The sequence below is a fragment of the Anser cygnoides genome, chromosome 6, assembly GCF_040182565.1.
Source record: "Anser cygnoides isolate HZ-2024a breed goose chromosome 6, Taihu_goose_T2T_genome, whole genome shotgun sequence".
NCBI lineage: Eukaryota > Metazoa > Chordata > Aves > Anseriformes > Anatidae > Anser > Anser cygnoides.
Genome location: NC_089878.1, coordinates 26,284,084 through 26,302,592, shown reverse-complemented (window position 1 = coordinate 26,302,592; position 18,509 = coordinate 26,284,084). Strand labels below are relative to the sequence as shown.

The following is an 18,509-nucleotide window of genomic DNA, read 5'->3' as shown; positions in this document are numbered from 1 at the left end:
AGTATTAAGACGAGAGAAAGGAGGATGATATTCTTCCAGAAAACAAAGGGATGGTTGTGTGAGAAAAGCACTGGGGAAGCACTGGGGAAATGAGGACTCGGCTCTGCACAAACTTTCCGTCTGACACTGGACAAGTCAATTTTCTCTGTCTCAGTTTGAAAAGGCTACAATGGGAATAATAATGTCTCCTTTGTTCTGCCTCTCTCTGCTCACATCAAACATCCCTTCTGTTTGCACATTGTAGAAAGGCGGGATGCTACTGTACTGTAAACACAAATAAAATCCACTGAGGCTTTGGGAGGGGGGAGGTAAATAGGCTGTGATAAACTTAGGAGATAAGTGCTCTGAAAACCTGAGGGGGAAAAAAGTAAGAAATATAGAAGAGGCCTTTACTCAGGCAAGAAGAAATGAACAATATGGACCAGATTAATCCTACTGTTGCCTCCTGGACTCCAGTGGAGTTCCTCAAGGGATGGGTTCAGCTGAAGGAGTTCAGTTTTGTTTGGTTAAAGAAACTTCATGCCAAAGTTTTTAAATAGTCAAATCTGTTCTGAGAACTATGAGAATGTGGGCCGACTTTCATGAAACATTGCATGGGACTTGGGATGAACTACTCCCGCTGAAGACATCAGGAGCCAAGTGATTAAGCCCCATGCAGTGCACTGACAGGAGGCCTTCTTCTTGCCTACGCATACTTTTTTCAGTATAGAAAGTATTTCCATATTTCCAGCAGCTGATCTTTATTTGAAGCCAAGAGCACGCTGCTTTTTTCAGATTGGAGCTAGAGCTTTTCTAGGAAAAGCTACTCTGGAGCAGACCACGGGTTGGTCCGTCTAGCCCAAGACAGCGTCTCCAACAGAGGCCACTGACCTCTTCTTAGAGAAAGAAATCCTAAAGCCTGCAGGGCTCCCTCCAGACATAATTTATATTTCACTCCAATAGCTAGAGTCTGGCTTTCACTCCAAAGTCTGTAGGCTTATATTCTTTCCAAAACTCTTGTTTATTTTATTAATCTTTACAGTTCCCTGGAGATGTTTGCAGCTTGCAGATCTCTAGGCCTTTGGGAAAGCCCCTTGTGCTGCTGACCTCCACGTCCTATAGCAGCAAGTTCCCCAGGCCAAACGGGGTATTAGTGTGGGGAAAAAAAACCAAACCAAACTAAACCCAGACCAAAACAAATTTCCTCTTATCAGTTTCAAGTTTGCTGCCTTTAATGTGGAAATGTGCTTTAAGTTTCCCATCTCACCCAGCTGGCTTCTCATTACAGCATCTCACCTAAAACTGTGAGCTGCTTCTGCTGCGCAGGGAATCCCTGCTAGGAGACGGGCTGTGCATTTGCAGCATTGATCTGCCCTGAAAAGTGACTCAGCCATGCTGAGCATCCAGTTCTTAAATTTTTCAGTGTTTCCAAGTTTCCAATAATACATTATTCTGTGTGCTGCTCCTGCAGGCACGGTATGTTTTCTTCTTGTGTGCCTGGAGTAACAGAGGTTTGTGGATAACCAGAGCGTCCCCACCATGTGGATAGCACACTAAGCCAAGGCGTGGCAAAGGGGTGAGATGCTGCAGGGTGACTGGGACGTGGCACCGTGCTCTCTGCACCTCTGTTTCTCTTTTGATAAGGAGGCACTTGCAATGCTGACACTTCTTTGCAGAGCATGGTGAGACTTGCAGGTAGAAGAGCAAGAGGGGCACTGTTGTGTAGACCCAGGCTTATAACGATGGTGAACCAGCAAAACAGTGCCCAAATGCTCAGAGTTCAGCCTGCCTTTCCCTCATCCATCTGTCCTCCTCAGTTTGTCTGCTGCAGAGGGGCTCGAGCCTTACAAGGGTTGGGGGGAGTGTGGGGCAGGGTACAATGCACGGCCTTCATCATCAGTTAGGAAGGCACTGCCTACATGGTTGTATAACCGGGGCTCTGCGGCAAAATGAGACGGTGCTACACAGACATGGCTTCAGATCCAGCACGCAAATAAACAAAACGAATGTATTAGAAACAGCTGGGGGTTAGGATGAAAATGAGCATTATTAGGAGTACGCTTATAATAACTCATGAACTGGGGAATGCATCATTCCTGCTTGGGGCCCTCCTGGAGACAGATTTGCCATTGCTTTTGGAGCCCTTATTACAGCCATTGGTTTTCCTGTTCAGGCATCCCTTCCCCCAGCCCTTGTTGTAAAACCTGCCAGCGTGCTCTGAGATGGAGCTGCTGGTGTGTGGCATTCAGCATAAGCTGCAGTGAGCTCTGTGGGCAGCAGCCACAGCCTGGTCTGCAGGTCATGAGCTGCTGCTCAGGTGAGCATGCGTATTACCTAGAGCTGGGACCTTGCTTTAGGCACTGCTCTGCCTTTAGGAGTTTCATCCCTCATCCCGAGGGAAGTTTTGCAGTTTTGGGGAGCTTTTGTGGATTTCCGGGCTGGAGGACAGGGTCACGGATTTCCAGTTACTTCATCATTTTGGAGTGTGACTGATCTGTCCCAGAGAATACTGAGAAAGGTGAAAACACCTGCCAGCAGCACCATCCCCGTTCATTTCCTTTCTTGACTCTCCTGCACACAGCCAGGACATCGGGGCTGTTAGCAGCAGGCCCCCTGCCTGCAGCCTGCCCTGCTGCAGCTCAGGAGGTGACCTGTCTTTAAAAGTCATATATCTTTCCCCTGGGCTCGAGGTGCATTGCCTCTGGGAGACACACAGAGGTAGGAGAGTGTTTCAAGTTGTCCTTGAGCCCTCGGTGTAGCAGTCTACAAACTCTTCTTGCTGAGAAGTCTTTATTATATATTTCACATAGCCACTGATTTTTATTTTTTTTTGTGATGTGTTCACTATGACTTCAGTTATGTAATGTCTACTGCATAGTTAAGTGCCTAAGAATTGACTTCACTGTTTCCCCGATGAATTTAACATGTATTGGCCAAAACTCAGCTTGCATTGACACTTGCTGATCTTGCAGCTAGGGGGAATTTGGCCCAGTACTCTGCTTCAGTGTCTTCGAGCCATCATGATATGTCTAGCACATTGGCTGTTCTGGTTCGCTTTATGGTTGGATGAGATGCATATATACAAATCTGCTTAAATTCCAAAATATTACCTTTGGCTGAACGGTTCCTGCCTTTGATGTGAGAGCTAGCCAAAGCCCGGGATCTGTGGGGTTATTCTCGTAAAAAGGACAAGTTAATAGCAAAGACTCATGTCTTTAATTCAGAGTGCATGAAGCCCTGCTTACTTGAACACAGAAAGAATTCGGCAACCAGAACTAAATTCCTCAGCGCTTTTCTGACACAAAGGGCTCTTTAGGGATCTCTCAGAACTGTCCTCCAGTGACTGTTCAAATTGCAGTTACACTGGTTTCTGCTCCTTTTTATATCTCCCTCCAATTTATTAACCTTTCAGAACTTCTGAAGGATGAAGTGGGATGAGTTGATTCTCTGTATTTTCTTTTCACAAGCATGTCTCTGTTGATGCTAATGATATTCATTTATCAGCCATAAGGGCCTAGCTCTTGGTGTCTTTATGTAATTTATAGATTTCCTCCAGTCTGATTTTGAGAAACATGGATTGTTGGTGAAGTCTGGAGCAAGGACATGGTCTCTTCTAATGTGGCTTTCCTGTCTGTATCTGTTTTGCAGGTTCATTCCGAAATGACGGCTTAAAAGCTGCTGATGTCCTTCCTATACTAAAGGAGAAAGTGGCCTTCGTGTCAGGTGAGCACATCCCTCCTGGTCCCTCTAGCCCAGCATGAGCGATGCCTGTCACCCGCTGGTCCTCACGGTGCTGTGCAGGCACAAGGGACTAGTTTCATGTTTGGACTTGGTGGTACTTGCGTTGGCTCTTCTGCCAAGAAAAGGGCTGTATGTGGAACAGGGCCACCCAGTAATACTCAGCAAGTTGGAAACTGGCGCGTGGTGATTTTCTTCCTATTCTGAGAAACAGGTAAATGGGCAGTGAAAGTGGGAAGGAATGTCAGCTCCAGCCCAGACCCGGGCTGAGTCAGGATCCAGGATGGTTCAGGTCAGCAACGCTGCCTTGGGTTCAGGTCAGTGAACATCACTCAGTCCTGTCTATAGGAAGCACTTGGTCCTGTAAACCACTGGTATTCGGTTTGCAATCCCAATCAATCTGCACTTAAAAGTGCCACTGATGCTACATTTTCATAACTCCAGTGCTCAAAGATCTCCTGAGATCCCGTGCAGCGATTTACACCCTTCGTTCAGGGGATAAATCTCAAGGACCTGGGGGTGAATGAAGGCTAGACAATATGGAAAACACTTTGAGAATGGCTTAGGTTATATTGTTTCTGGGGTGAATTACAACTTGTCAAGCAGGGGGATGGGTGGGGAGAGAACATCTGAAGTGATCATAATATTGCATGAAGTTACACAAATCAGCAGTACAAAAAGAGGGTACTTCCACTGCCAGTGTTTCTGATGAGTGCAAGCCATTCGAGCTGCTTTTGGTGACCTTGCTTGATGCAACAAGGAGGCCAGTATCAAGCAGCCAGCCCACTCTGCCCCTCACTTGCAGTCTTTGCTCTTTTGTTTCCTTCATCTCCTCAGTACTGCTGAGCGCAGAGGGCAGGAGAGCAGCAGCGAGGCCGTGGGGTGCCTGGGCCCTTCCTCCTCTGCTCTCTGCTGGCTGCTGAGCCAGGCTGGGGGACGCCTGGATAGGAGGAGAAGCCTTCCCCTGGACTAGCAGCTGGTGCGGGCTGTCCTCCCACTTAGCATCAGTGAAATGGCACAGGAACCAGCAAGGGCTTGGGCAGACGCTTTGTGGCTCTATAAACCCTCAACATTTTTACCGATGATGTGAAAAATCCAGGACTTGGGAAGTTTGTGTGACACCAAATGCACCGTATGACCCACCCAAAACTCTCCCAGTGATTCTCCCTTGCACCACTATTTGCCTCACACTGGTGTCTCATCCTGAATGTCACGAAATATTTTATGTCCTTATTGTCTTTCACTGCTCTGAAGAGGGGAACATAGTCATAAAAAGGCAGTGTACTTGCAGACTTGTTGGTGACATGAAGCTGAACCGGGTGCTCTGGGGAAGCAAAAAGGAGGAATTTATGCAGGGACTGTACTGGAATTTAGTTCTTGGCTCCTGCTGTTGCTTCACATGGAAATGACCACGGGATCATTTGGTAATGCATGGAATATTTAATAACAACAACTTGTCTGGACTGTTTATATAGCCCCTTTCCTAACCATGCCTAGGTTCAGCTCGCAGCCAGAGGGTCTCACACCAAATCATCAGCTCCTGTTGATGCTGTCCTGGGCCAAGCTTGCCCTGGGGGGGTTGAACAAATGAGAGGTGCCAGCACACCCCCAGGGGTTTCTCACCATGATCTGCTGTGGGCAGGGGATGGCTTGTTCCTTGTAGACTTGCCACTCTCCAGACTCATCTCTGCTCAAAATGTTCCTGTTCCTGACCCAGCTCACTAGATAGCAGTTCCAGAATTTCCACCTCCTTTCCATGGTCTCCAAATGCAACGGCTATGGGAACAAGTGTCTGAGCCTTTGTAGATAAAATGTGCTGAGGCTCTGGTGCCTTATTACAATAGCCCCAGCATCACCCTCCAGCCCAGAGTTTAAGAACTGCTCCGACTTTCCCTGGGTTGATGTAATAAAGCAGATGAAGAAAAGGATTTGACAGCTTCAACTGAAGGCTAGGTTCTTTTTAATTAAAATGGAGTAACTTCCTAGTGTGCTTTCAGCACAGAAGAGAAAGTGTTTGCCAAAAAAAGAAAAATCAAATTGCTGAACTTTGTGAGGATATATATATATATATGAGTTCGAGCTGTAGTTAACACTGAGTCTGTGAGCACATTGCATTTGCAATCAGGCTTCCTTGAGGAAAAGGAGAGTTTTATTGAGTCTTGTCAGAGTTTATACTACAGTTAATTTTAACGGTAACAGTACAGTAAGGATGTCAAGTGGGTTCTTCTTGTCCTTACACCAGCAGAATTTATCAGCACACAAAAAAAATCTGTTGAACATCTCAGCTACACACTTTTTCTTTTTCTCATCTGCTCCAGCTACACCACCTTGTCTTTTCAGCCATGCCTTGACAGGACGGCTGCAAGAACAAACAAGCTCCTTGCGGCAGGGGCTGTGCCATTCTGTGTTTCAGTGCTGTGGATGCTCCACACCTCGACCACACAGAGCAGTGTGGAGAATGGGCTGGACACCGGCTGCTGCCTGCCCACACCGCCGTGTAATCTCACAGGCACACTTAGGCTTTCAGAAGTGCACTTAATTTCAGAGTTGCAACACAGCTGTAGGTAGCTGGGCACGGATTCACCCAGCCTGAATGCCGCCTGGGGCTTTGTGCCTGGCGCTTCCTGTGGTTTTATTCCTGCAACTGCTTCTTGATCTCTTTCAGTGACCTTGTTTATAAGCTGGACTGAATCCCACAAGCAAAGTTCATATATGTGTGTATCTAAACAGCACCTGAAAACCCCATGCCATCTCTCATAAGCAAGGAGATAGCCTGAGCAGTGGCAGTGCATCCCGGCCATCGCAGCCTGATTGCTCCCATCGCTGACCTCGCTGAGGCAGATTCAGCCAGAGCTGGGAGGGAGGCTTTGGCCGCCTGCTTGTTGCCTAAACCCTGATAAAATCTTGGCTTTGCCTGGGTGGTTCACAGCGTTGTTTCCAGCAATGGAAAGGCTTTGGGAACCATTAGGGAGTGAGCTTCAAGCCAAAGGCTGATTTTTATATTCTGAGGAGGAGATGAGCACAGAGGAAAGGAAATAAAACAGGTTGTAGATTATTTCGGTATTTTTTTTCGTGAGAGGCGGTGAAAGTGATATTTTGGAAGCTGTGGCTATAGCCTTTCCTGGGAAATGCAGATGCTGCTTTGGAAGGGTGGTTTAACTTCAGATGTCGTTCAGCTGCTTGATTATAGTCACAGGAGATTTTCTATTGATCAGGGCAGTACAGAAGGAAGCGGATGAGGCTCTCGGGAGAGGGAGTGGAGCATGTTGCCACGTTGCCTTCCTGCACATGGAGCTTTTCACACACATGGCTTTGAAAACCTTTTTAGCTGACTAGCATAGTGGGTGTTGCTGAAACCATTTGCCCTTTCCCCACACCCCACCCAGAAGAGTTTTGCAGGATCCCTCCCAACGCTTCCCATTCCCTATGGGACTCTTAAGACCCATAGCAAGTAGGCTCCCGCCTGCTATCCAGGTGCCTTCTGCTCCTCTGCCGAGGCAGAAGCACCAAGGAGGAGGTGGCCAGGTTGCTGAGAGGCTGTTTGAGCAAGGAGGAGTCAACAGCAAAAGGTAGAATGGTATCATAATTTGGTGATTTACAGGGGCACAGTGACGTCTGAACCTGACTGAGAGCCTGAAGGGAAAACACAGAGATTTCCCAGAAGGTCTTTCAGAGGAAGAAGCTCAGTGTAAATAGACCAGATGAAACTTTGCAATTAGGTCTCACTAAATTTAGGCTGGCAAGATGAATCCAAGAGGAAGGCTTACAGGTTGTTTGGCTTCTGAGACTGGAATCTGGGAAAAAAAAATGCTAAAAGGTAAGGACTGTTAGGGGGAAAAGACTGACCATCCCAAAATCTATGGGTCTGAAGTCACCTCAGGTCACTACACACCAGAGATATGTGGGACCACGTGTGCAGGAGCATGTTTTGCTTTCTGTGCGACGGATGTGCTTCACTCTTCAAAGAAGGGGTTGAAATGAGATTCCCAAGTCCTCCCAGGTGCTGGAAGAGTTCAGGTCCAGATTTCAGGAGGTCTCCAACACAGATTTGTGGACACTGGAATTTGTATTGGATTGGGAATAGAACTAACCAAAATATTTAATTTTTGAATGATGTAAACATTTTGTATTTGCATAAAAAGTTTTGATTCCAATTTTAAAAGTTTCTATTCTCTTCCTCTGTAATGGAAATTTCAAGTGAAACATCAACAATTCTTCTACATTTTGTAAGAGAAAAGTGTCTTATTGTTTATACCATTCCCTGATGTAGTTTGAAATCAACGGAAATTCCAAAAGAAGAAATATGCTATTAGAAAAATATAACATTGCTTAACTATTGAATTTTCATAGTGGTTTTGGTCCATCATCCTTTCATCTAGAATTTACTGCTGCATTGATGCACATTTTTCTTTGAAGAAGAAAAAGAGGAAGTTTAGACTGCAAAGTTTCCAGGTCTTTTGATGAGGTCTGACCCTGTTTTTCTGTTTTGTTTGGTCTTGCTTTGTTTCTTTTGCCTTGTAAGATTGCTAGATCATTTGTGAGGATACAGAAGAACCTTTACCTATAGTGTCTGTTCAGATATCCTCATCAGGACTCTAAGGTCAGAGCAGAAATCAAAACATTCTCTGGGATATCCAGTTTCACTTACAGGTAGTGATGATACGCACCTAAAGCATTGCTAGGGTGCTGAATCAGTTGCCGTATTTCTTTCCATATGTTTTAACCGTAGCCATGGACTAAATTAAAGAATTTCTGTGGAGAGTGCCTAGTGACTGCCAACACTTACCGTCCTGGCTCTTGGACACCAGCAGCTTGCCAAGATCCACCACCATCTCCCTCCAGCAATGAGACTTCCCCTTTGTGTGCTTCTTTAATTAGTAGGTGTGAGAGTGGAGATGCTACCTATGATGCCTTGTGCAGACAAAAAAGTTCAAGTGCTTTACAAAAGTAGGTAAAAAAAACAACCCAGTAAACATTTTTGTCTGAAAGGACTCAGAAGAACTTGTGGGATGTAAAAGAAACTGTGGGTGCCATCCAAGCACGCAGAGCTCCTGACCGCCTCCTGGAAAAGCCTTCGGAGCCTACGGGTCAGTGGGTCTCTGCATCCAGTCACACGGGTTTAGCTTTCAAATTAATGATAGAGACTTTCAAAATAACAATAAGAGGAAGGAACTGAGACTGTGAAGCAAGACGTTCTGTATACATCCCATCCTGTTCCAGCTCACAGGGTTTTCTAGTCCTTAAAGACACAGTGAGCTCCATATGTATCTCAGCAAAGGTCTCTGCTTCATTTACACAGGCAGGTAAGAGTTGTCCTTGTACAGAAATGCAACCTGGGAGCTTATAAATCAATAAAAGGAACCAGGGAGGTGACTATAACATCTGAGATAATTAATATAATAACAACGAAATGTTCTGGTCATTTTCCAGTAGGATGTGCACTTGCATCCCACTGGCAAAACACATCACCTCTGAAAACTTCCTTATTTCCATGAAAGCACTTTGCATCGTAGGGTTACGTATGTTTTGCTTCTTTGTTTGTTTTTCCTAAGGAATATATTTTAACATACAAGAAGCTCAGAAATTCACAACTGGACATCTCTGTATTAGCAAATGGTTGTGGGTCTTTCAGTACATCTTTTTGTAGGAAAATATAGGCTTGTTGAAATGGAAATACTGTGCTGGAATGTGCAATTTTAGAAACATTTTTATCTGATGGTGTTTTCCAGCTCTAGGCCAAATTTCTTCTCAGAGCCAAAGGAGAAAAAGACTTCCTAATAGCAATTGTGTAAGTCCGATAGCTTGAACTTTCCCCTGAACTTCCATAAATTTGCAGGAGCCTCTACTTGGCTGTAGCTGTCAAGAATTTCCCTGCTGGGACATGGCAAGCCTGAGCAGCCACTTGTGTTGAATCCGTTCATTACATGTTTCACTTTGCTGAAGTGACATCAGAAATTTTCTATTTCTGATGTGCTCACCTCAAATTAGGAAGACAAACAGTGTGTGGTCAGGGTGAATGCAGCTTCTCTTTTTTTTTTTCTTTTTTTTTTTTTTTTTCCCTTTACTCTGTATAGCTTCTAATATGATGCTCAGAGACAAGAGTCTGGAGTGCATATTGGCACTGCCATCAGCAGTGTGACCAGCATGGCTGTGGGCTGTCTTATTCCCTTCCCTTCTCCATCAGGTTCAAGAGGGTTTGCAGCAGAGTATTTTGTTTTAGAAAATTTGGGGTTTATTTTGTTCGTTTCTGCATCTTTTTATTTTTATTTATTTTTTGATAGAAGCAGGTATTCCCATACATCTGAGACAGAAGGGCGAAAGGAAGCAAGGTTTGCATATGTGTGAGTGAGGGGCAGTGTTGAAAAGGATGCTTCGGTGCTGCCTTGATACTTCAAAGCAAATCTGTATCTTCCAGGGGAAAAAACAAGTTCCTCTGGAATCTGCAAGTTCTGCCTTCCACACAAAGAAGCTCTTCCTTTATTGTAACGAGTTTCACCAGTTCTTAATTTTACTTTGCTGGTATAGTAATTTTCTCAGTGGGAAATGAGACAATTTTCTCAGTGGCTTGTTGTCAAGGAAGCATTCATAATCAAAGAATTATCCCAAAATACTTGTAATAAATCAGAAAAGGAGTATTACAGACCACAAGTTGTCTCTTCAAATCCATGCACCCGTGCTCTGGGTGGTTGTAGAACAAATCCATCAAGTAGGGAAATGGGCTCATCCAGCAGCTGTGCTGAGCATCCCATCTACAGCCACTTGTCTGATCTGTTCTGCCAAGGGATATCCTGGTGGGAACACACAGCCTTGTTTTTGGGGTCATTAATCCTAATGCCATAAGGGTTTGGTTCAGGCACATGACATTTGTTTATGTGATGCTGCAAAGAGGAACACACTGGAGGATCGTTCTCTGCCGACTGCATTGCAGCTGTGTTAATTTGCAGGGGGGATTTGTTGTGGGAGGTTAAATTTCCTTAACTGTTACACTGGAATCACCTGCTTTGGAATCAACTGAATTTGTGTGTGTTCATACAGATAATCCTATATAGAACCCTTGCAAGAAATTTTTGCCTCCTGAAGCTGGAAAAGTTTTAGTATGGAGCTCTGTTTACAGGAGGTCTGGTAGCAAGCAGACTCTCACAGAGCTCAGTTATGGCAAAGAAAGGAAAAGAAATATTATTTTAAGACTCTGGATATCAATTCCTTGATACTTTTCTTTCCTAGGAAGTCTGTCAATTAGATTTAGAAATCCAGAGCTTATTGTTCCTCATTTTGTAGAGGCGCCTGACATCAGCTGAGCTCATTCTGTCTCTGAGTTCTCTTCATTATCATCCATTTTTTCACCATATTTTGGACTGAAATATCTTTTGAGGAGTATTTCAGCTTCTCTGGAAAGTTACTTATGGTCCCAGCACAGTCTGCAGCATCAAGATTGATCAGCTTATGGTCTGCAGGGGTCAGATGGAGCAGCACATCCGTTTGAGCTGCAGCAGACACCGGAATGGAGGCCAGAGGTGCTGTGTACTACTTCTGTCTCCACTGCTGATGCATGTTGCAGGACCTTAGGCAAGGTACTCAGGAGCCTTTATGTGTGTGGGCATTTGTCTGTTTCTGTGGTTAAACCTTGTGAATTCCTGCTTGTAAAAAGCATGCAGAAGGAAGAAAAGGGCTGGAATATCCTTAAATATAGATGAATGCAAGCAGGAAAGTGTCGTGGTAGAACAGTAGATAGGACTGGAGTGACGTGGCTTGAAAACAGAGCTCTCCTTAGTCATTATCTGTTGTATACAAAAAGTCTGCATTAAAGGAAATGCCTTAGTTCCTTTCCTAAACAGGATTCCACAGAGCTGGAATTTCACACTTCTGGGTATTATCGGGGATAGTTGTTTCTCAGGACTTGAAATAGGGAACACATACCCACAGTACACATTAATAACTCTGGGCTGGCCAGCATCTTCCCTTACCTGTAGGCAGTTGCAGCCACCCCAGACCACTGAGATGATTAAAATCTCAGTTCAGGCAGCTGCTAGAGAAAGCATCTTGTGGCTGGAGTCCCTTTTGTCTCAGTCGAAAGCCTGACCAGAAAAGTGCCCGTCAGTAGGTCACTGAGACTTGCCCAAGTTGTTTGTTGCCTGCTTCCATTGCCCCTATTTGCAGGTTTTTTGAGGTTTCTTTAATGTTTTGGGGTTTTTTTTGTGTGTGTGTGTGTGTGTTTTCTTTTACTATGTAGAAGTGGTGCCCATCATCATGCCTCATGCTATTGCTGCAGTATCTCCCGTATTATTTGTGGAGGACAAGTGATGTGATCCTACTTTTGGGACCAGGTGCTGAACATAGCGGTGATTTCTACACAGGCAGAAGAAAGGGAGATGGGAAGAATGGGCAAGCATGCCACTGACAGGCAAGACAGTCAACAAAGGATCTTGTAGGAGGGAGACAAGACATATATGGCTAAATATTTGTTTTCAGTGTACTTTGTGCCCTGAGGAACATGTGTTTTTTCTGACTCCTTTATTCCAGAGCACTAATAACTAGACCATCTGTTTGCCTCTCTAAATCAGAACAAACCCCATGAAAGCCCACCTTGAAAACCAATTAGAAATTATCAGCTGTTTGTTTTAGCGTTTAATAACTGTAATTAGCAAACATAATGATATGTTTGATTATTGCATCCCATGTCTGTGAGCCCAGTGGGAGGCAGAAGATGGGACATATTGATTAGAGCAATTGAGCCTCTTTGCTCCCCTCCATTTTTTTGTTTTCTTTTAAAACAATATGCTGGGTAGTTCTCTGATGAAGCTGTGCATGTAAAATCAGTGTGCAAATCAGGGCTGACTTGAGGCAAGATTAGCCTCTGTGGGTGGGTTCCTTGCAAGCAAAGACAGAGCTTCTGTAAGGTTTCTAGTTGCTGACTTTTAGTCTAAGTACTATAAAGCCCTAATACAGTAAACTAGGGATCAGAAAACCTCGTTTCTACTCCTTGTTCTTCAAGTGACATGCTGTGAGATCTGGGGTGAATTTCCTCCCCTCACCATACTTCAATGTTTCCTTCAGTTAAAAAAAAAAAAAAAGAGATAATGGTAGAGAAGAGGAAAGATATACATGAGACATTAGACTTCCTGCAGAGCAAATGCAAAAAGAATTTCTTCTTTTAGTGGTTCTTACTCCTTGTTTGGATGCTCTGTTAGAGGAGATGAGGGTCCTAACATAGGCATGGCAGGTGTCTAACGTTAGATGGTGTGACCATCCTGTTTAGTCTGTCTGGTAAAGCTGACATTTGCAGTTATGAAGCACAACAGAAAAGGTACATTTTATTAGTATTTAAGAGAGTAACCACAGTTACTGGACTCTGCAGGACCTATGGTGAATTAAACACATTGTGGTTGATTCTGGAAGAAACCTGACATTTCGTCACGCAGGCTCTTCATAAAATTGTAAATAGTGCAGGCATTCATAAAAATTAGGGATTGCTCATAAACTATTGGAAATAAGTGAAGGATTTTAATATGTATAATGCACTTGTAATAATATTTTCACCCTATTACTCAAAGCATAGAGCAGTGATTTTTATCACATTTGTTTCTAAAACTCATATTTCTTGTTTTGCTGTGCTACAGGAGTAGAAGGAATCATTCCAGGCACTTATTTATCCTTCCATCCTCCAGAAAACTCCATCTGGGTCATCTTGTAACCTTCCTCCTCCAAAGAGAATTAACCCATTTTCTCTGGTCTGTCCTGGTAACTTCTGACTGTGTGCAAGCCTTATTTATCCTGCTCTCCTGAGGACAGTTCAGATGAACTGATGTAGGAGAAGTTTTGTCCTGAAGCAAAGACAGGACAGAAATATTCTTACGTCTGTTTCCCTTTCTGCAGCTGACAGTCCTTCCATTACCATCAGCAAAACGGTCAAGAATTTTCCCCTTCAACTTTCTCAGTCTCCCAAAATTTAGTGGTGGTGGTGGTGGTGTTTTTTTTTTGTTTGTTGTTGTTTTTTTTTCAGAGCTCACTTTGGTGGTAATGTAGCTGGGAAAGGGGTCCCTGAACCCAAACACAATTTCTGGTCATGACCAAGCTGAGGTGAACAGGCAGCATTGGAGTGGTCGGGGCTGCTGGGCTGTGGGAAGATCATGGCCCTTTCTGGGCGTTTCATATCCTGGGAGAGGATTATAACTGTGTGCTTGGATGTCTCTTGATCTCATCTGTTAGCACTTTTTTTCACTTTGTAGAAATATTAAAATAGTTGGGACTGGAGGAGGAGGGGGAGCCTGACTAAGTAGTAGGTAGTGTGTTCTTCTGGGATGTAATGCAAGTTCATGTCTCTGCTTTAGCGAATATCTGGAAACTTTTGAAAGCCTTGGTTACATCTTGATATGATGGGAAATGTTTCAAAACCTTGAAAACCTTCCTGTGTCAAAAAAAAAATAAAAAATAGAAAGAAATCTTTCCCACCAGCTTTAGTTTCAATATTGGTTTGCCATTCTATAGGCTGGCTTGCTTTCCTGTTGGACACATCATACATGATATAATGGTTTCGGCTTTGTTACGGTGTGTGAAATAATCCCAACAATGGGAGAATGTGCTTGAAATGAGGATTTTTTTTATGCTTAAATGTAGGCCTGAAAATAAAAATGAGCTTGCTTCCTTGTAAATTGAATCCTTTTTTACATTACACTCCCATTCCCGTGCCATGTGGCAGAGGGTGGATCAGCCAAGGTGAGACCAAATTCCCTTGTATCCTCCTAGCGTTTGTGGTGTGCTCATTGCAGCAGAGGCTCTGCCGTTTGAAGGCTGCTGCAGAGAGACCCATGTAAGCAGTTTAACTGGAAGCAGCAAGGTGCCTTTGAGAAATCACCCAGAGGATTTCCTGCAGTGCTGGGCAGCACACTGCCCACCGTCAGCCAAGGGCAAACATCAGGCACACAACTTTAGGTGGAGTTGAGGCAGGGCAGTTTTTGTACTCTACGTGTTCCCCTGGCTGCGTGAGGGCTCAAAATGAAGAGGTCACCTTGTCTTTGCCTCTCTGTTTGTACCTTTTGAATGTGACCTGAAAAACTGGAAGGTGTTGCCCTTCGGGTGTAAAGCATCCACTGAAAGCTACAGGAACTTCAAAGCAGACAGAGTGTAACACTGGGTTACATTGGCATCTATATCTGTGTAGATGAAGTTTATCTATAATGTGACAGGCTTCGAGCTGTACAGCCTGCAGGGCTGTAGAAAACTCTTAGACCTTGGAATTTTGTAAAGGAAATAGAATATATATACATACAAAACAACACTGCTATTTTTAGCTGCTTCTGCATGACTTGAATCATGTGGAGAGACACTTTGTGCTAGAAAGTGAGCTTGTACCTATCGTAGCATCAACTGAATGGGCACTTTCAGAGTAAAATGAACAGGGCCTGTGTTGTCAGCTGGGAGCTGCATCTACAAGAAACCTCTGTCTTGTAGTCAGGGTCAGGTGGAAAAGCTGTGCCTCAGGATTATGTTCATATATGTCACCGGATTGATATGCACCTGCAGGAACTCCTGCTATATGAGACACCTCCTTGAGTCCTGATCTAAATTCTCTTCAGAGCAATTCTTTGTCCTGTGGTGAGCTAGGATCCTGTTTTTCCAAGCTCTCATGCCAGTCCTACTCTTACAGCAGAGCCTCCCAGGGCTCTTCCTACCAAACCGTGGTGGTTGGGACCCCTGCAGAAGTCATGGCCACACGGAGTGCAGGTGTCCTGCGTCCTGTAACAGAGAACGCAGTGTGTGTGAGTGCTGGAGGTGCACGTGTCCGTGCATAGCTTTCCTTCTTTTTGGCCAGATAATTTAATTCAGCGGAAGCACGTGATTTCCCTTTGTCAGAAGTGATATTTCTCTTAAAGGGATTATACTTTCCATTAAAAAGTGAAGATTGATCTGCTTTTTTTACAGCTTGTAGGCAAGGTGCAGTTCTGTGCTAGCTTTTTGAACTGTAGTTTTGATACGAATTTTTTCCTAGATAACAATGCCAACACGTATCTGACAACACACAGTTCCTGAAAAAACCCTGTGTTAATACATGAAGGAAGAACTAAACATTGCACAAGGAACTAGATTTCTGTTACAAGCTTATTAAACTTTATTCACAGCAGAGAAACAAATGAGGTGCAGTAGAATAGGTTGTATTCACCCCTATATTTGTGATTGTATAATTCATGGTAGAACCACTCCTTTGTGGCTCTTTTGAGAATTGCTGTAAAGCATTAGGTGCCAGACACCGGCAGTTTAAAAGGAGTGGATTTTAAGACAGGAAAACTACAGGGGGGAAAAAAAAAAGGAACTCCAATTGCTAACAACACTCTCTAAATAGAAAACACAGGCACAAACTTTTAATCAGAACTTCAGTTTCTAATGAATTGCCAGATTAGTATGTCTGACTGCATAAACGTGGTGGGGGTACGCTGCATCCAGCTGGTGGGACTTTATAAACTGCCTGGCAATGAGGGATGCAGCTCGTTGGGTAACAAATATTTTCACTTTCTTGCTGTTGACCAGTCACACTGGATTTGATGGGATTAGGTGAAAGCCAGAAGAAAAGCTAATAGCAAATTTCCTTGTGGTTGGTGTTTTTTCTCTTTTTTTTTTTTTTCCTTTGGCACTCTAACAAATGCAAACATGTCTTCCTCAATTAAGCAAGCCTGAAAGCTACAAAGAGTGCGCAGGCTCTTGAATGTGCCTTAATTTATGTTTATCAATTCAGTGCACATAGTTTTTTTGACGTGTGCTTCCTGCCTGATTTTCTAACAATCCTTTATTTTCCGCAGGTGGCCGTGATAAACGAGGTGGTCCTGTCTTGACCTTCCCAGCCCGCAGCAATCATGACAGAATAAGGCAGGAAGACCTTCGGAAACTTGTGACTTATTTGGCCAGCGTGCCAAGGTAAAGCTAGAAAGAAAACACTTCAAAGCTCAATGTGGATGGATGGGTGGGGAACTTGTTCTTGGCAGTTGCTGATTTCCAAGTATTAACCTTTAGTACCTTCAGTTCTTGGGACAGAGAAACAAAAGTGTTCCCTTCCTCCTTCTGCATATGTTCTGATGGTTTTTATCGTACAAGCAGCAATACAGAAGTCCCCAAGAGCAGAGGCAGTGCTTGCAAACCTGGACTTCAGGCTTGCAAACCTAGCTCGTAACAGCAACGAGGAGCTGCTCTCATTTCTGATGTTTCTGTGTAGCTCTCCTAGAGGTGTGGAAAAACAGGGGAGTAGTTGGAGGCACTGGCACTTCCCTGAGCTTTCTCCAGGCTCAGGAAGGAAAGTGGGTGGACAAAAGGGGCAGTTTGCAAAGAGAGGCACTTCAAATGGCTCTGCATGCAAGCCAGCTCTGTTAGAAAGCGTCTTTCCAGGCATTAGTCCCCATGCCCCTCCTTCAACATGCAGGTCCCCATCCCTTTCCCAGGGATGCTGGAAGATGAGTCTATTGTCAGTGCGTATTTATCTTAGCAAGCTTCAGGAGACGGTTTGTCAGGCTCAGTGCCCAGGTAGGTATTTCTAGGCCAGTGTTTAGTGCCTTGGAGAGTACAAAGCTATGCACACCCTCATCCAGCTTCCTGTCCCTGTTTTCAGGCTCGTCCACTATCCTTACCCAATAACCACCACACTGGGTATTGAGGTGTGGGTACCCCAGGGTGAGTGAGGGGCTGAGAAGGGCTGCTCAGGGTTTTAGTGATGCACCCTGTGCCACCCCCAGGAATTCCTTATTTTTTAAAATGTGGGATATAACCCGTTCAATAATGCTTATGTTATTTTAAAGAGTGAAAAGTTAACATCTGAAAATGGAGGGCTGGTTGTATCTGGATATAAGGAGGTAAGTGTCTCAGAAGTGCACTCAGTTCCTTAAATGTGTGATGTACAGAAATCAAAGTTCCTGCTTTCAGTACAGAAAGAAAGTGAGGGCTGTTTTGGGAGATTGCAGAGAGTTAAGGGCAAAAGAAACCACATGTACCAGATCCGCCAGTGTTTACTTCATATTGATAGGACTTCACACGGCCTCAGGTGATGCGTTTTTTGCTGCAGTAGACTTTTGCTCATCAAGCTTTTACTAATAAGTTGAATTGGTTTGCTTTTCCTTTCGCTCCCCCCCCCCCCCCCCCCCCCTTTTCTCTAGCCAATTCTATTTTCAACTGTTTTGTGAGGGAGATTATGGACATGCTGTGGAGTTGGGAGAGCAGTAGGTCACTCCCTGGGAGTCTGTATCCCAGGGCTTGGCAATTCCCCTCCAGCTGCTCCAGTAATGAAACTGCTCCTTTACATTTTATCATCCTTTGCATGGTTGCAAGTACAAAGATATGACATTGCCTCTTTTCCCTCAGAGACGGGGTTGCAAGCAATTGCACAGTTAAAATGACCTTCTAGTATGTCAAACTTTTCTATTAATTCCTCTTCTTGCATGGCAGTAATATCAAGATCCACCCATTGTGTTCCCCACTCTCACACAACTGAAAAGATTAGCTCAGTCTTTGCTGCTGCTTTTGGTTGCCTTGCTGTGAATCAGTCCAGCAATGATTTTTCTCTAGTGATGCTGAAGTTGGGGAACAGAGGTACATGCTAGAGGAGCTAATAAAAACCCAGAAATATGGAAAAAAAAAACATTCCCCCTTGTGACCCCCCACTGCAGAGCCTTGTTCTGCCGTGGTGTTTGACACCTTTGACGGACATGTCTCTAGTTATGCCAGACATTATTTCTTCCTCTGCAGTACAGCCTCCCATCATGACAATCTGTAAAGGACTGACTACTTGTTCATGAAGGACTTTCACCGGTTTCCCC

The 18,509-nt window shown here is 44.3% G+C and overlaps 1 protein-coding gene across 18 annotated transcripts in view; it reads left to right on the top strand.

Moving 5' to 3' along the window:
- KALRN (kalirin RhoGEF kinase) overlaps positions 1–18,509 on the top strand; it is a 502,830-nt gene that overhangs the window by 156,738 nt on the left and 327,583 nt on the right. For 17 of the 18 annotated variants that reach the window (XR_007166315.2, XR_007166316.2, XM_048072237.2 and 14 more), the window contains 2 exons: positions 3,628–3,702; positions 16,509–16,623. Coding sequence is in view for 16 of the 18 variants with exons in the window: in XM_048072237.2 (XP_047928194.2) it covers positions 3,628–3,702; positions 16,509–16,623 (190 nt within the window). In the remaining 2 variants the exon portion in view is untranslated. Of the gene's footprint in view, positions 1–3,627; positions 3,703–10,804; positions 11,289–16,508; positions 16,624–18,509 lie in introns of those variants that run through there. The other variant, XM_013171250.3, reaches the window with a different exon arrangement.